The sequence below is a fragment of the Hyla sarda genome, chromosome 3, assembly GCF_029499605.1.
Source record: "Hyla sarda isolate aHylSar1 chromosome 3, aHylSar1.hap1, whole genome shotgun sequence".
Taxonomy (NCBI): domain Eukaryota; kingdom Metazoa; phylum Chordata; class Amphibia; order Anura; family Hylidae; genus Hyla; species Hyla sarda.
The window spans coordinates 82572863-82587883 of NC_079191.1; the positions used below are offsets into that span (position 1 = coordinate 82572863).

Genomic DNA, 15021 nt, shown 5'->3' on the forward strand with positions numbered 1-15021 from the left:
GAAATGGTAGTTATGTATTAAGTAACACCTAAAAAAAAGGTACAACTGATGAAAAAGGGGAAGGTAAAGGATAGGGGATAAGTGTTTGGGAAAGGGGCAGGGGTATTGATGGAATCTTCTGCCATGTTGAGAACGCAGTCCCCATATAGAATGAGTGGAGTGTGCATGCCTGATGCCAAGAGCTGTAATTATCTTCAGGAGATCCCTGAGATTGCATAAAGTGTCAGTGCACATGCATGACTTAGGGTTCCTCTTCAAGAGGAGACTCAATTTTTCATTTGCGATCTTGGAGGTCTCGGCAGCCTCCCCCCCCCCCCCCCCCTTAATTGCTTATTTGACAAGTAAAACAATGAATGTGTGTGGTATTTAAGGGGGTTGATAGGTGTCTTCAGTATGCTCAGAAAGAGACCATTGATATGAGAAGGGAGCTAATATTACTGCTCATTAGATTTTAAGGCAGAAGGAAGCTTTTCTCAGTTACAGTGGTTTCCCTCAGAACAGACTCTCTGTTGTCTTATCTGAGAAAAACTTCCTTTTGCCTCTAATGAGCAGTATTATGAGCTAACCCCTTCACATAACTGGTCTCTCCCTGAGAAGACAGGATAGGGAGCTCTGCATTTAGATGGTGGTCTGATCAGTAAAGATGACCTCAGGAGCTCCACTTACCAGCTCTCAGCCATCACCTACAGTCTTCCAGCAGACCAGAGAAGTAGATGCCAGATAACAATGATCAGAGCTATGCTTATGCATAGCACTGATCAGAATTTGCAATCCAAAGATTGCAATAAATAGTCCCCCTTTGGTGACTAAAAGGGTACATTGACCCACAGAATAAAGAAGATATAAAGATAACATGTCAGTTTTACCGGAAAATGCACTACGTAAAAACAAGTCGTCGTCCCCCCCCCCCCCCAAAAGTGGCAAAATTGCAGTTTTCTTATCAATTTCCCATTTAACCCCTTAAAGGGGTACTCCAGCAAAATGTAACAGGATATGGGATAAGTAGCTGAGCTCAGAGGGTCAGACCACTAGGACACCCGCAGTCTCAGGGACGGGACCCTGGCTCTCTCACTGAGGAGCGTGTGATGTCTACCGGTAGACTGCATGCCCCCCATTCATTTGTATGGGAGCTGCGATGCCTGAGTGCTGTACTTGGGTCTTATCGGCGCTCCCAAAAAATTGAATGGAGCGTGTGCAAGCTGCAGCATGCTCTCCTAATTGAGCACTGAGTCCCATCCCAGAGATTGCGGGGGGTCCTGTGGATGGGGATAAGTAAAATTTCACTATAGTTCTCCTTTAAGGACAATGGATGTAAATGTACGTCCTGATGTACATTTACGATGTACATTCAGGATGTACATTTACATCCTATACATGAAGGTGCGGTACTCACATCAAGTATTAAAAAGACAGGAAAGCTGGCTACTAGAATGAAGATGCACACCAAAAATTACAAAATTAGAAAAACTTTATAGGACACACAGTAGTACACAATTAAAATTGCTTAAAATCCACAAACAACCCAGGGGAGGACTGTAATCCTACAACCCCCATCCCCATGCCGGATATGCCGGTCATCCTTAGAGAATATTCCCAGCTAACATAATGCAATGCGGTTACTACATACACCAAAATAAAGTAAAAAGTGCAAACCAAATTATATAATAATGAAAAAAATATTACAAGATCACACCAAATAATGTGATAATTCTTATATAAAGAAACAAACAATAGAAACTGAGTGCCAAACAATTCCCACCAAATACCTATACCAAACAATCCTAAAAGTGTAAGTATACCAATGTAAATAATAAGCATGGCTGGGAAATGATCACCACTGCATGGAGGACAGAAGACTCCACGCGTTCCGCTGCACTGACTGGCAGCTTCCTCAGGAGTCACTGTGCTCGCATCATGCATGGCAGTCCCCAGCTGCTGTCAGCAGTCAGGGACCCGCCAGTAATGGCGGACATAAGCGATCAAGCCAATGTCCGCTATTAACCCCACAGATGTCAAGATCAATATAGATTACAGCATCTGCGGCAGTGCGGGCGTTCTAATGGATGATCGGAGAGAAGAGAAGAAGATCGCCGATAAACATAAACAATGTAAAATAAACGTGAAAGATAAAGTACATTTTTTTTAAAGTCCCTCCCCCAATAAAAATTAAATCGCCCCTTTTTCCCATGTAAAAAAAAAAGCGTAATTTAAATTTTTTTTTACATATTTGGTATCAACGCGTGCAGAAATGTCTGATCTATCAACATTTTATGTTATTGATCCCGTACGCTGAACGGCGTAAAGGGAAAAAAAAGTCAGAAATTGCTGCTTTTTTGACACATCACATCCCAGAAAAATGAATATAATAAGTGATCAAAAAGTCACATATGCGCAAAAGTGGTACCAATAAACTGAGCCCTCATACAACCCCATGTACATAAAAATGAGAGAGATAGAGGGGTCAGAATAGGGCGATTTAAAGCATACTAATTTTATATTTTTTTTTTAAAGTAGTACAGTATTAGAAAAGCATGTACACATGGGTATAATTTTTATTGTATTGACCCACAGAATGAAAAAAAAAAACACGTAATTTTTTACCATAAAGTGCACTACGTGAAAACAAAACCCTCCAAAAGTCACAAAAAAATACTACTGAGGAAGTTCTTTTCTTTTTGAATTTCCTTTCCTGTCTGACCACAGTGCTCTCTGCTGACACCTCTGTCCATATTAGGAACTGTCCAGAGTAAAAGCAAATCCCCACAGCAAACCTCTCCTGCTCTGGACAGTTCCTAAAAATGGACAGAGGCGTCAGCAGAGAGCTCTGTGGTAAGACAGAAAGGAAATTCAAAACGAAAATAACTTCCTCTGTAGAATACAGCATCTGATACTGGAAGGATTAAGATAAATAGAAGTAATTTACAAATATGCTTAACTTTTTGGCACCAGTTGATTTAAAAAAAAAAAGTTTTCCAGTGGAGTACTCCTATAGGCCCTAATGGGCTGTGTCGTGTAGGGGCTAAATATATTTTTTTTTCATCCTGCTATAAATTTTATAGTAAAAAAAAAAAGGTGTCATTCCAAAGTACAATTGCGCAAAAAAACAGTTTATAGCTCTTAGAAGGTGTGGGGGAAGAAACCAAAATGCAAAAATGAAAATTTACTGTGTTCTCAAAGCCAAAGTGGACTGTGTCCTTAAGGGGTTAAAGCTCAAAAAGCTTTATTTACCAAACGAACATAGTCTTTTTCAAGCCAAAAAATATGTGAAAAGTGAACATACAGTATATACACATACAAACATACAAAACAACCAAGTAATCAATAGACGCTTCATACAAAAGACTAAGTTAACAATACATCAAACATTGTAAATAGTATTTAAAAAATAGAGGAACAGAATATGGCCGCAAATCCACAACTTGTACTATGATCTACTTGCTTCCGATTAAAACGTGCAAGTCCACTCACCATTGGGGAGATTTATCAAAACCTGTGCAGAGGAAGAGTGGTGTAGTTGCCCATAGCAACCAATCAGATTGCTTCTTTCATTTTCCACAGGCCTCTTTAGAGGCCTGTGGAAAATGAAAGAAGCAATCTGATTGGTTGCTATGGGCAACTGCACCACTATTCCTCTGCACAGGTTTTGATAAATCTCCCCCCATGTCAAGGCCGCCTAGTCAGAGTGAGTCCCTAAACTGAAACCAGTGTAGCGCTGTGCCAGTGGGCTTACACGTTTTGATCAAAAGGTACAATTACAACCTGTTAGTTTTAGAAATTATGCTGAGAAACAATTAGATCATAGTACAAGTTGTGGATGTGCGGCCATGTTCTGTTTCTCTATTTTTGAGTTACAATTGTAAATAGTATGTTCAAAAATTACATATTATCAAATAACAGATACCAATAGGCATCAAGCCCTGCTATTACCAGAAATAACATGCAGTCCCTCTCGAGTGGTCCCCATTCCACTGTGCGTGCCCATCAGAAGCATCATCAGTAGTCAAGGAAACCAATTACTACTTGGACCAATCATAAGTTTAGCATTGCATGTCTCTAATAACACAAATAAGAACGCTGGTTCCAATCATTACAATTCATTAAATAAAGCAGCATCAAATAAGAGTATATGGAAGCAATAATAACTAATCAAGGGGCGCTAGATAAACCACTTATTATTAGTAACATACATAATATGTAAGGTTGAAAAAAAAAGACAAGAGTCCATCGAGTTCAACCTAAAACCCAGTTGATCTAGAGGAAGGCAAAAACTGCCCATGAGGCTGATGCCAATTTCCCCATAAGAGAGGAAAAATTCCTTCCCGACTCCAATATGGCGATCAGAATAAATCCCTGGATAGAGGTTCCTTCAATGTTAATCTAGTATCCATAATCTGTAATATTATATTTTTCCAGAAAAGCATCCAGTCCCCCCAGTTCCATAATCACACTGCTCTTACAGTAAAGAATCTCTGTCTGTGATGATGGTGAAACCTTCTTTCCTCTAGACGTAGAAGATGCCCCCTTGTCTTGGTACTGGCCTAAATATAGAAAGATCTCTGTACTGTCCATTCATTTATTTGTACATTGTAATCAGATCGCCCCCAAGACTTCTTTTCTCTAAACTAAATAACCCACAAGCTTGATAACCTGTCTTGGTCCTGTAATCTCCCCATACCATTAAAGGAAAACTGTCACATGGTCACTCCCGCACTAACCACAGGCACTGATGGATAGTGCGGGGGACGCCGATTCATATGACTGCCACTTATGAGTATTCATCCCCCCTCCCTCCGGCTCTCCCTCTCCCCGCTGCTCCTAACTGGTCTTCACTGCACATGTGCCGCTTCATGACATGCGCAGTAAAGACCATGTAGCAGTGGCGGGGAGAGGGAGAGCCGGAGGGAGGGGGATGAATATTCATAAGCGAACGGTTCTGCGGACGGGCGGTGCTGACATCACAGTGCCACTAGGCTCCAAAAAACCCTGCCAGTGCCAGTTACAGCCATATTTGCATATATAGAAAAACTAAGATTGCAGGTGAAGGTAGGGATCATATGAATCTGTCAGTACCTGTGGTTAATGCAGGAGTGAACATGTGACAGTTTTCCTTTATTTATCTTTGTCACCTCCTCTGCACCCTCTTCAGTTCAGTCATGTCCTTCTTATATACAGGTGCCCAGAATTGGACACAATACTCCATATGTGGTCTAATGTTTTATACAGAGGCAAAACTATGTTCCTGTCCCGAGCCTCTATGCCTCTCCTGATACATCCCATAACTTTGTATCCCAAAGTCCTTTTCAGTAGAGGATTTACCTAATGTCTTATTATTCAGCACATAATTGTACATGTTGTTTTTACAGCCCAAGTGCATAATATTACATTTATCTACATTAAATTTCATATCCCATATCTGTGCCCAAGCCTCCAGCTTCCCCAGATCCCTCTGTAATATTATATTATCCTCATCTATGGTGATCACCTTACGCAGTTTCTAAACATGGCACTATGACTACACATGCTATCCATGCATTCTGTTATAATGCTGCCAATGAACATTTCCAATTACTGAGAGCTCAAAAACAATCTGTACAGTAAAAGACTGAAGTCCATTGGGTGTGAGTGATCTATTATTGATGTAATACAATAGGTCATAAGTATGCAATTCCAGAATGGTGGAGTTGTTAGAAAAGCTAAGGGGCTAACCAAAACAGACTGTTCAGACTGGTAAATGAATGTAACAATGATATGATGAAGATCTTTCTGGTACCATAAATGTTATGACTCCAATTAAAAGAGCTTCTCATTGGTTATATCTTAGACAACTATGGTCCATGGCCAGCTTCATCAGATAGCTTTGTATTTATCCTATACCTAAAAATTTGCTTAGTGGAAAGAGCTGAGTCACGTTTGTATTAAATATAGTCAATGTCCCAAATTAATCAGTCTGTCTAATGTGTCTAATTTTTGTCTCAGACAGATAACAACCAATCACTGCTCATTTTGAGAAATTAGTTCAAAGCTGTGATTTGTTGCTATCTGTTCATGACAGAAATCATACACAATTTTGTCATATTGTCATTTACAAGCATTAAGGAGGTGGCAAAAATCATCCTAAAAATGTGTTTTCAATACTATATTGACCACTGATACCACATATATCACAAGGGCCTTTTTTTTTTTTTTTTGCTTTAGCAGGACATCTACTGATGCTATGGCCATATTGTCCTTTTGGTGCTTATTGATGTGCATGTACATTGTATTACACTGGAGGAATATTGCTGATGGAGCACAGCACTTCTCGCCTAGTGGCTGCCGGATTGTAAGTATGCCTCTATCATATATATATATATATATAGATATATAGATATATATAGATATATAGATATATATGTATATACATATAGATTAAGCTCATCGTGTGTATATGTATGTATGTTCCAACATAAACTCCAAAGGGCTCGAAATATTTTTATAACACTTGGTACACATGTTACTTATAAGGAATGTCTAATTAAACAAAAAATAAATAAACATTACAGTTAAATCAAGCACAACACACCCCAATTTGCAAAGGGGAGTTTTTTGTCTGAAGTCTAATGCAAGTCTATGAGACATTCAGTACATCTCCTGATCACATCACATTAGTCTTGGCTGCAGAGATTGCCCGGGACTTTTAAACATCCTGCCAACTGTCTGATAGGTGGTTGCAGAGAATAGTTAGTGTTTGGGACAGGACATAAGGTTGAGATATGAGGAACAGATATAAAGACCGGATATGAGGTGTGAATATGAGGAGGAGAGCGTCAATGTGGCTTTTCCTCTTCCGCAAGGTTTAGGTAGGAAGACAAAAGTTTTAATACAGTGGTACAAGTGGTACTCCGGTGAAAAACTATTTTTTTTAAATTAACTGGTGCCAGAAAGTTAAAAAGATTTATAAATTAAAAAAAAAGGAAATGGAACGGCTGGCACACTTAAAACTCCAGGTTTATTGCAGCTTTAAAATCAACAGGAACAAGGTAGACAGACAGTCAACATACACGGTTGACACTCTTTAACGAAACCTGTAGCATGCACGTACTTGTAACATATTTATAGTCCAAGGGCGGAAGGGGGAGTAGATAGTGATGGCCAACACCCATTGAAGCAGACAGGCTCCCTGTCATCAGCTGACTAATGAGGTCAGATCTCGGCCGCATTGCAACCTGGGAAAAATCTGAAACAACAGTCATTTTTTATGCTGTTAAAAAAAAATATTGGGGTGAAAATCACAGTAGAATTGGGACAAAACCGTCATGCACAGGTACAGACACTATATTACAAACTACACTAACTTACTACACTAACTAGCCCCTGCAAAGTCAAATAAAAAAAAATTCCTTGAATACCCCTTTAAGGTGAAAATGAGCTGCTTACTTAAGGGGTTAAAATCAACAGCAACAAGGTAGACAGACAGTCAACATGCACGGTTGACGCTTTTCGAGTCTATGACTCTTTAACGAAACCTGTAGCATGCACGTACTTGTAACAAATTTATAATCCGAGGGTGGGAGGGGGAGTGGATAGAGCACTCACACACCTCTTACATAGAGATAAAATTATCCAGTAAGAAAACAGCATCATCTGAACTAGCACTGAAACATGAAACAAGCTTAAAAACATTATTGCTGGAAAAAACTATATATGTAAAAAGAACACAAGAGAGACAAAGAAAAAGAAAGAAAGGAGGAAAGCAGTAGTATTCTAATAATGGAAAAATAAATCAGCATGGTTGTTCAATCCTTTTGGCTGAAAGCAATCAAATCAGTATATCCACAACGTCTCCCGATCCCTGAGTGCCTTCAGACAATTTCCTTCTCTGACTTGTTTATGAGCCTTCTCAACAGCGAAAAAACGCATGCAAGAAACATTACCATCGTGAACATCACGAAAATGGCGAGACACATTAGATGCATTCACATTAAGTGAATTGTCTGCACCTCTGATGTGTTCTTGGATGCTTTGGGTGTTTTTTAAGATTCCTTTTGTTAGACCGAATGTACATAAGATTACAAGTTAAACAGACTATATTGTATATTACAAAACAAGAATCATAATTTAGGAAATCTTTGATCTTATATACCTTATTAGAATGTGTATCAAGGAACGACAAAGTCTTAGTAGCATATTGGTATACCGCACATCTTGCCTGACCACATTAATGGAAGCCCTGCGTTTTAATCCAATTACCTGAGCTTTCTAGCGGACATTAAAATCAAAATCAAAAAGGCACAAGAGGAATTGTCTCGTCACTCACAACTCATCCAGGTACAGGACTTTGATACAAAGTTACGAGAAAACATCCGGAGACTAGAACAAAACATCACTGATATCAAGAAAGTCAAGTTTCAGCGGACTTACGTGATTTTCAAACAAACTCTGTATATGCTTGGGACAAATGGGAGAAAGCTTTTACCACTCCCAAATCTATTTTGAGAAAACAAAAGAAAACATCAGTGAAAAATGAGAAAAAGTTACCTTTTAGTCTGGTGATTCTGATTTCACAGATTCTGTTTCAGATCAGTCAGATACATCTGATCTCAGTTCTGATAATGTAAATTATGTGGCTCACAATCCCAGACCCCAAAGCAAGAAAGCAAGAAATCGAGAGCGGAGGAGAAGGCAGTAACTCAAAATGTTATTAATTTATCTTCCTTCATCCTCACAGAATCCCTATTTAGCTTGCTATCTAAGGGTCTGGGATTCTGCCCCACAAAACATTTGAATGTTTTTGATACCATTATTGACATAAATAAATGTGCATTAACTTTAAGGAGACATTTTCTTGGTATTAATGATGATGCAGCAAATATGCCAGATAATCTTAGCCCTATAAAAAATTCGTTTTTTACCCGGTTTATTCCAGGTGCCTGCCCATGGATAGGTTCAAGGATTTAATCATAGAAGACCTACTCATGTTAGAAAGTAATATATATATATATATATATATATATAAGTGAGGGGGAGAGAAAACATTACCAAAAGAGAAGAAATCAGGTGATAAGGGGGGGGGGGGGGGGTCAGTGGTGTGCATGAACACTGGTCTGTACAGAGTCTTAAATGAAGTGGCCCTCGATGACTCTAGTACAGTGATGGCGAACCTTTTTGAGCCCAAGTGCCCGAACCGTAATGCACGCCAACTTTTTTCCCCTCAGAGTGCCAGCACAGCAATTAAAACAGAATACACATTAGGGTTGGCACATTAGGGTTGGCAGTATAGTTCCCCCACATTGGGTGTAGTAGAGTTCCCGACATTAGATTGGCAGTATAGTTCCCCCACATTAGGTTGGTTGGCAGTACAGTTCCCCCATATTAGGTGCAGTATAGTTCCCCCACATTAGGTGCAGTATAGTTCCCTGCACATTAGGGTTGGCAGTATAGTTCCACCACATTGGGTGCAGTATAGTTCCCCCACATTGGGTGCAGTATAGTTCCCCCACATTAGGTTGGCAGTATAGTTCCCCCACATTAGGGTTGGCAGTATAGTTACCCCCACAAGGTTGGCAGTATACTTCCTCCCACAAGGTTGGCAGTATAATTCCCCCCACAAGGTTGGCAGTATAATTCCCCCAGCAAGGTTGGCAGTATAATTCCCCCCACAAGGTTGGCAGTATAATTCCCCCCACAAGGTGGGCAGTATAATTCTCTTCACAAGGTTGGCAGTATATTCCTCCCCACAAGGTTGGCAGTATATTTCTCCACACAAGGTTGGCAGTATAGTTCCCCCCACAAGGTTGGCAGTATAGTTCTCCCCACAAGGTTGGCAGTATAATTCCCCCCCCCACAAGGTTGGCAGTATAATTCCCCCCCCACAAGGTTGGCAGTATAATTCCCCCCACAAGGTTGGCAGTATAATTCCCCCACAAGGTTGGCAGTATAGTTCTCCCCACAAGGTTGGCAGTATAATTCCCCCCACAAGGTTGGCAGTATAATTCCCCCCACAAGGCTGGCAGTATAATTCCCCCCATAAGGTTGGCAGTATAATTCCCCCCATAAGGTTGGCAGTATAATTCCCCCCACAAGGTTGGCAGTATAATTCCCCCCACAAGGTTGGCAGTATAATTCCCCCCACAAGGTTGGCAGTATAATTCCCTCCACAAGGTTGGCAGTAAAGTTCCCCCCACATTAGGCAGGCAGTGTTCCCTACCTTAGGCAGGCAGTGTTCCCCCACATAAGGCAGGCAGGGTTCCCCCACATTAGGCAGGCAGTGTTCCCCCACATTAGGCAGACAGAGTTCCTCCACATTAGGCAGGCAGTGTTACCCCACATTAGACAGGCAGTGTTCCCCCACAGACATACAGCCTCCAGCCATATACAGTGTATGGCTGGAGGCTGTATGTCTGTGTCGGAACACTGAAGATGACATCCCGCTGGTCACTTACCATGCGCGCGTCATCCTCGGTCCTCCCCGATGCTCCGCTCTGCTCTGCTTTACGGGCGCACGCACGGGACGTCAGTGACGTGACGTCCCTGCATTCTCTACCTCCCGGAGGTCCCTGCGTTTCTAAAGCTAACGCGGGACCGCAGACAGGTAACGGGGACATCCTTGTGTCACGAAATGACCTTTCGGGACGCAGGGATGTCCGGAATGTGATGGGGGCCTGTGGCCTCGTGCCCACAGAGGGGGCTCGGTGTGCCACTTGTGGCACGCGTGCCATAGGTTCGCCATCACTGCTCAAGTACATACCAGCGTCTGCAATACAATCTCACTGCCCCTTCAAATCAGATCTTAGTAGATTGCTACAAGAAGGTTTAAATTTAGGGATACTCACACAGAAGTATTTATTTCTGACCCCATTATCCCTATATACCATTCTTTGCCCGAAGTTCATAAAGACCGATTCCTGCTGGCAATGCACCCTATCGTTGCGGGAATGGGATCTCTTAATGAACGTCTCTGCTCTTGGCTTGATTCTACATTGTATCCTCTGGTTGAGCTATGCCCTATCCATATAAAAGATACTAAACCTCTATTGTCTTTACTGGAAAACATGACTTGGGATGACTCGATGTCCTGGCTGGTCCTGCGTTATATACATCCCTGCCTCATACAATGTCAGTACAGGCTGTCTCAGACATTATGCAACAATTTTCATTGTACGATCCGGTGTTACAAGGGTTCATTCTGGATGTCTTGTGGTATGTTTTATCACATAATTTCTTTATGTATGAAAATGTGTTCTATTTACAAAAGACTGGAGGCAGTATGGGAGCTAAATCTTCTCCAACTGTACCAAATTTGTTCATCTTTTGGTATGAAAACCAGTATATTTTCAATGAAACCAACCCCTTCTTGGACCAGATAAAGTGGTTCAGTAGATATGTGGACGACATTGTTGTCATATGGACTGGTACTGACTCTGAAGCATCAGACTTCGTCCAATATATGAACAACAATGCCCACAATCTCCGCTTCACTTATCTGTGGCACAAGAACCAGGTTCGGTTTCTTGATTGCTCAACCAGTGAGTACACAGCAATAGAACAAGACACAGTATGTAATCGACTTAAAGCCAGAGGGTACAAACCTTGGATGCTAGAGAGAGCTAAACATAGAATACAGAATAAACAAAGAGCAGAGTTACTCGAGAACCAGAGTTTGTCAGGAGTAAATAATCAGCCCGACCACCAGAGCAAAGTTTCCTTTGTTACTACATATAGTATGGAGTTTGATGCTATCAGGGCTAATGTGAATAAATATCTTCCTATACTCAGACAGGATCCGGATATCATTTTGAAGGAAGGACCTAATTTTTCCTCTCGGAAAGCTCCAACGTTAGCCAGCATCCTCTCCCCCAGTTTACTATCCACATCCACCTCTGAAAGCTCAGGCAATTGGATTAAAACGCAGGGCTTCCATAAATGTGGTCAGGCAAGATGTGTGGTATGCCAATATGCTACTAAGACTTTGTCGTTCCTTGATACACATTCTAATAAGGTATATAAGATCAAAGATTTCCTAAATTGTGATTCCTGTTTTGTAATATACAATATAGTCTGTTTAACTTGTAATCTTACCTACATTGGGTCTACCAAAAGGAATCTTAAAAAACGCATCAAAGAACACATCAGAGGTGCAGACAATTCACTTAATGTGAATGCATCTAATGTGTCTTACCATTTTTGTGATGTTCACGATGGTAATGTTTCTTGCATGCATTTTTTCGCTATTGAGAAGGCTCATAAACAAGTCAGTGAAGGAAATTGGCTGAAGGCACTCAGGGATCAGGAGACATTGTGGATATGCCGGTTTGATTGCTTTCAGCCAAAAGGTTTGAACAACCGTGCTGACTTATTTTTCCATTATTAGAATACTGCTGCTTTCCTCCTTTATTTTTCTTTGTCTCTCTTGTGTTCTTTTTACATATATAGCTTTTCCAGTAATAATTTTTTTAAAGGGGTACTCCGGTGGAAAACTTTTTTTTTAAATCATCTGGTGCCAGAAAGTTAAACAGATTTGTAAATTGCTTCTATTAAAAAAATGTAATCCTTCCATTACTTATTAGCTGCTGAATACTACAGAGGAAATTATTTTCTTTTTGGAACACAGTGCTGACATCACATAGGGGACAAAAGGTGACCCCGGAAATTATAGGCCTGTTAGTTTAACCTCTGTTGTATGTAAATTGTTTGAGGGTTTTCTAAGAGATGGTATTTTGGAATATCTTGATACAAATAAATGTATGACTCCATATCAGCATGGCTTTATAGGGATCGGTCCTGTCAAACAAACCTGATCAGCTTCTACGAAGAGGTGAGCTCCAGACTGGACCAGGGGCAATCGCTGGATGTCGTATATCTGGATTTTTCCAAGGCATTTGATACGGTTCCACATAACCGGCTGGTGCATAAAATGAGAAGGTTTGGGCTGGGGTACAATGTGTGTAAGTGGGTAAGTAACTGGCTCAGTGATAGGAAACAGAGGGTGGTTATTAATGGGACTTATTCTGACTGGGTGACTGTTACTAGTGGAGTACCACAGGGGTCAGTATTGGGTCCTGGCCTATTTAATATATTCATTAATGACCTTGTAGAGGGGTTGAGTAGTAAAGTAGCAATCTTTGCAGATGATACTAAACTCTATAAAGCGGTAAACACAATAGAGGACAGGGCACTGTTACAAATGGATCTGGATAGGTTGGAGGTTTGGGCTGAGAAGTGGCAGATGAGGTTCAACACTGATAAATGTAAGGTAATGCACATGGGGAGGAAAAATCCGGGCTGGGATTATGTATTAAATGGGAGCACACTAGGGACGACTGACATGGAAAAGGACTTGGGAGTTTTAATTAATAATAAATTTAGCTGTAGTGACCAGTGTTGGGCAGCTGCTGCCAAGGCAAATAAAATCATGGGGTGCATCAATAGGGGCATAGATGCCCACGACAAGGAAATAATTCTACCGCTGTACAAATAACTAGTTAGACCACACATAGAATACTGTGTACAGTACTGGGCACCAGTGTACAAGAAGGATACAGTGGAGCTGGAGAGGGTTCAAAGACTGGCAACCAGGGTAATACGTGGAATGGGAGGACTACAGTACCCAGAAAGATTATCAGAATTGGGGTTATTTAGTTTAGAAAAAAGAAGGCTTAGGGGAGACCTAATAACTGTGTATAAATATATCTGGGAACAGTACAGAGATCTCTCCCATGATCTATTTATACCCAGGACTGTATCTGTAACAAGGGGGCATCCTCTACGTCTAGAGGAAAGAAGGTTTCTACACCAGCACAGACGAGGGTTCTTTACTGTAAGAGCAGTGAGATTGTGGAATTATCTCCCGGAGGAGGTGGTCATGGGGAACTCTGTAAAAGAATTTAAAAGAGGTCTGGATGCATTTTTGGAAAATAATAACATTACAAGTTATGTATATTAGAATTATAGGGACAGAACGTTGATCCAGGGATTTATTCTGACTGCAATATTTGGAGTCGGGAAGGAATTTTTACCTCTAGTATGAGGGTTTTTTGCCTTCCTCTGGATTAACTCAGTAGGGATTCATTAGGGTTATAGGTTGAACTTGATGGACTCTGGTCTTTTTTCAACCTTATGAATTATGTTACTATGTTACAAGCACAGTGCTCTCTGCTGACATCTCTGTCCATTTTAAAGGGGTATTCCAGGAATTTTTTTTATTTGACCATGCAACAGGGGCTGTAAAGTTAGTGTAGTTCATAATATAGTGTCTGTACCTGTGTGTGATGGTTTTCTCACAATTCTTCTGTGATTTTCACTCCAACATTTATTTTTACCAGCATACAAAATGATTGTTATCTCAGATTTTTCCCAGCTTGCAATGCGGCCGAGACCTGACTCACTAGTCAGCTGATGACAGGGAGCCTGTCTGCTTAAATCTGCAACACCCTGATTGAAAACCACATTGATTTGAATGGATGCAGCTCATTTATGTTTCAATGGGAGGGGTAGCTGATGTCTGGGAGGGAGGAAGATGGAATTATGGGATTTGTAGTAAAAAAAAGAAAAGTCAAACAGGAAATTCTGGTTCACAAACAGCTAGCCACAGTGTTATGGTAATCTCACAACATAGCCATTTAGCCCCAAGACAAGTGCAGATCCTTCCTATGCATGTCCATTACTGTCTGCCATGTACGTACTAAAATGTTGACATAATGAAGTTGACATGTTTTTACTTTTTGAAGACATTAGAGGGCTTCAAAGTATAGCAGCAATTTTCTAAATTTTCATGAAAATTTCAAAATCTGAATTTTTCAGGGACCAGTTAAGTTTGAAGTAGGTTTAACGGGCTTTTATGTGAGAAATACCCCATAAATGTCCCCATTATAGAAACTACACCCCTCAAATTATTAAAAATGACATTCAGAAAGTTTGTTTACCCTTTAGGTGCTTGACAAGAATAGCAGCAAAGTGGAGGAGAAAATCTAAATCTGCATTTTTTACACTAACATGTTCTTGTAGCCCCATTTTTTTCATTTTTAAAAGTGGTATAAGGAGAAA

The 15021-nt window shown here is 40.6% G+C and overlaps 1 protein-coding gene across 5 annotated transcripts in view; it reads left to right on the forward strand.

Annotated features, from left to right (window-relative positions):
- The window catches only part of NRROS (negative regulator of reactive oxygen species), a 62501-nt gene that overhangs the window by 33462 nt on the left and 14018 nt on the right, over window positions 1-15021 (forward strand). For 2 of the 5 annotated variants that reach the window (XM_056564410.1, XM_056564411.1), the window contains exon 3: window positions 6196-6322. In XM_056564410.1, the coding sequence (XP_056420385.1) occupies window positions 6215-6322 (108 nt within the window). In that variant the 5' untranslated portion in view covers window positions 6196-6214. Of the gene's footprint in view, window positions 1-3594; window positions 3747-6195; window positions 6323-15021 lie in introns of those variants that run through there. The other 3 variants (XM_056564414.1, XM_056564415.1, XM_056564412.1) reach the window with 3 other exon arrangements.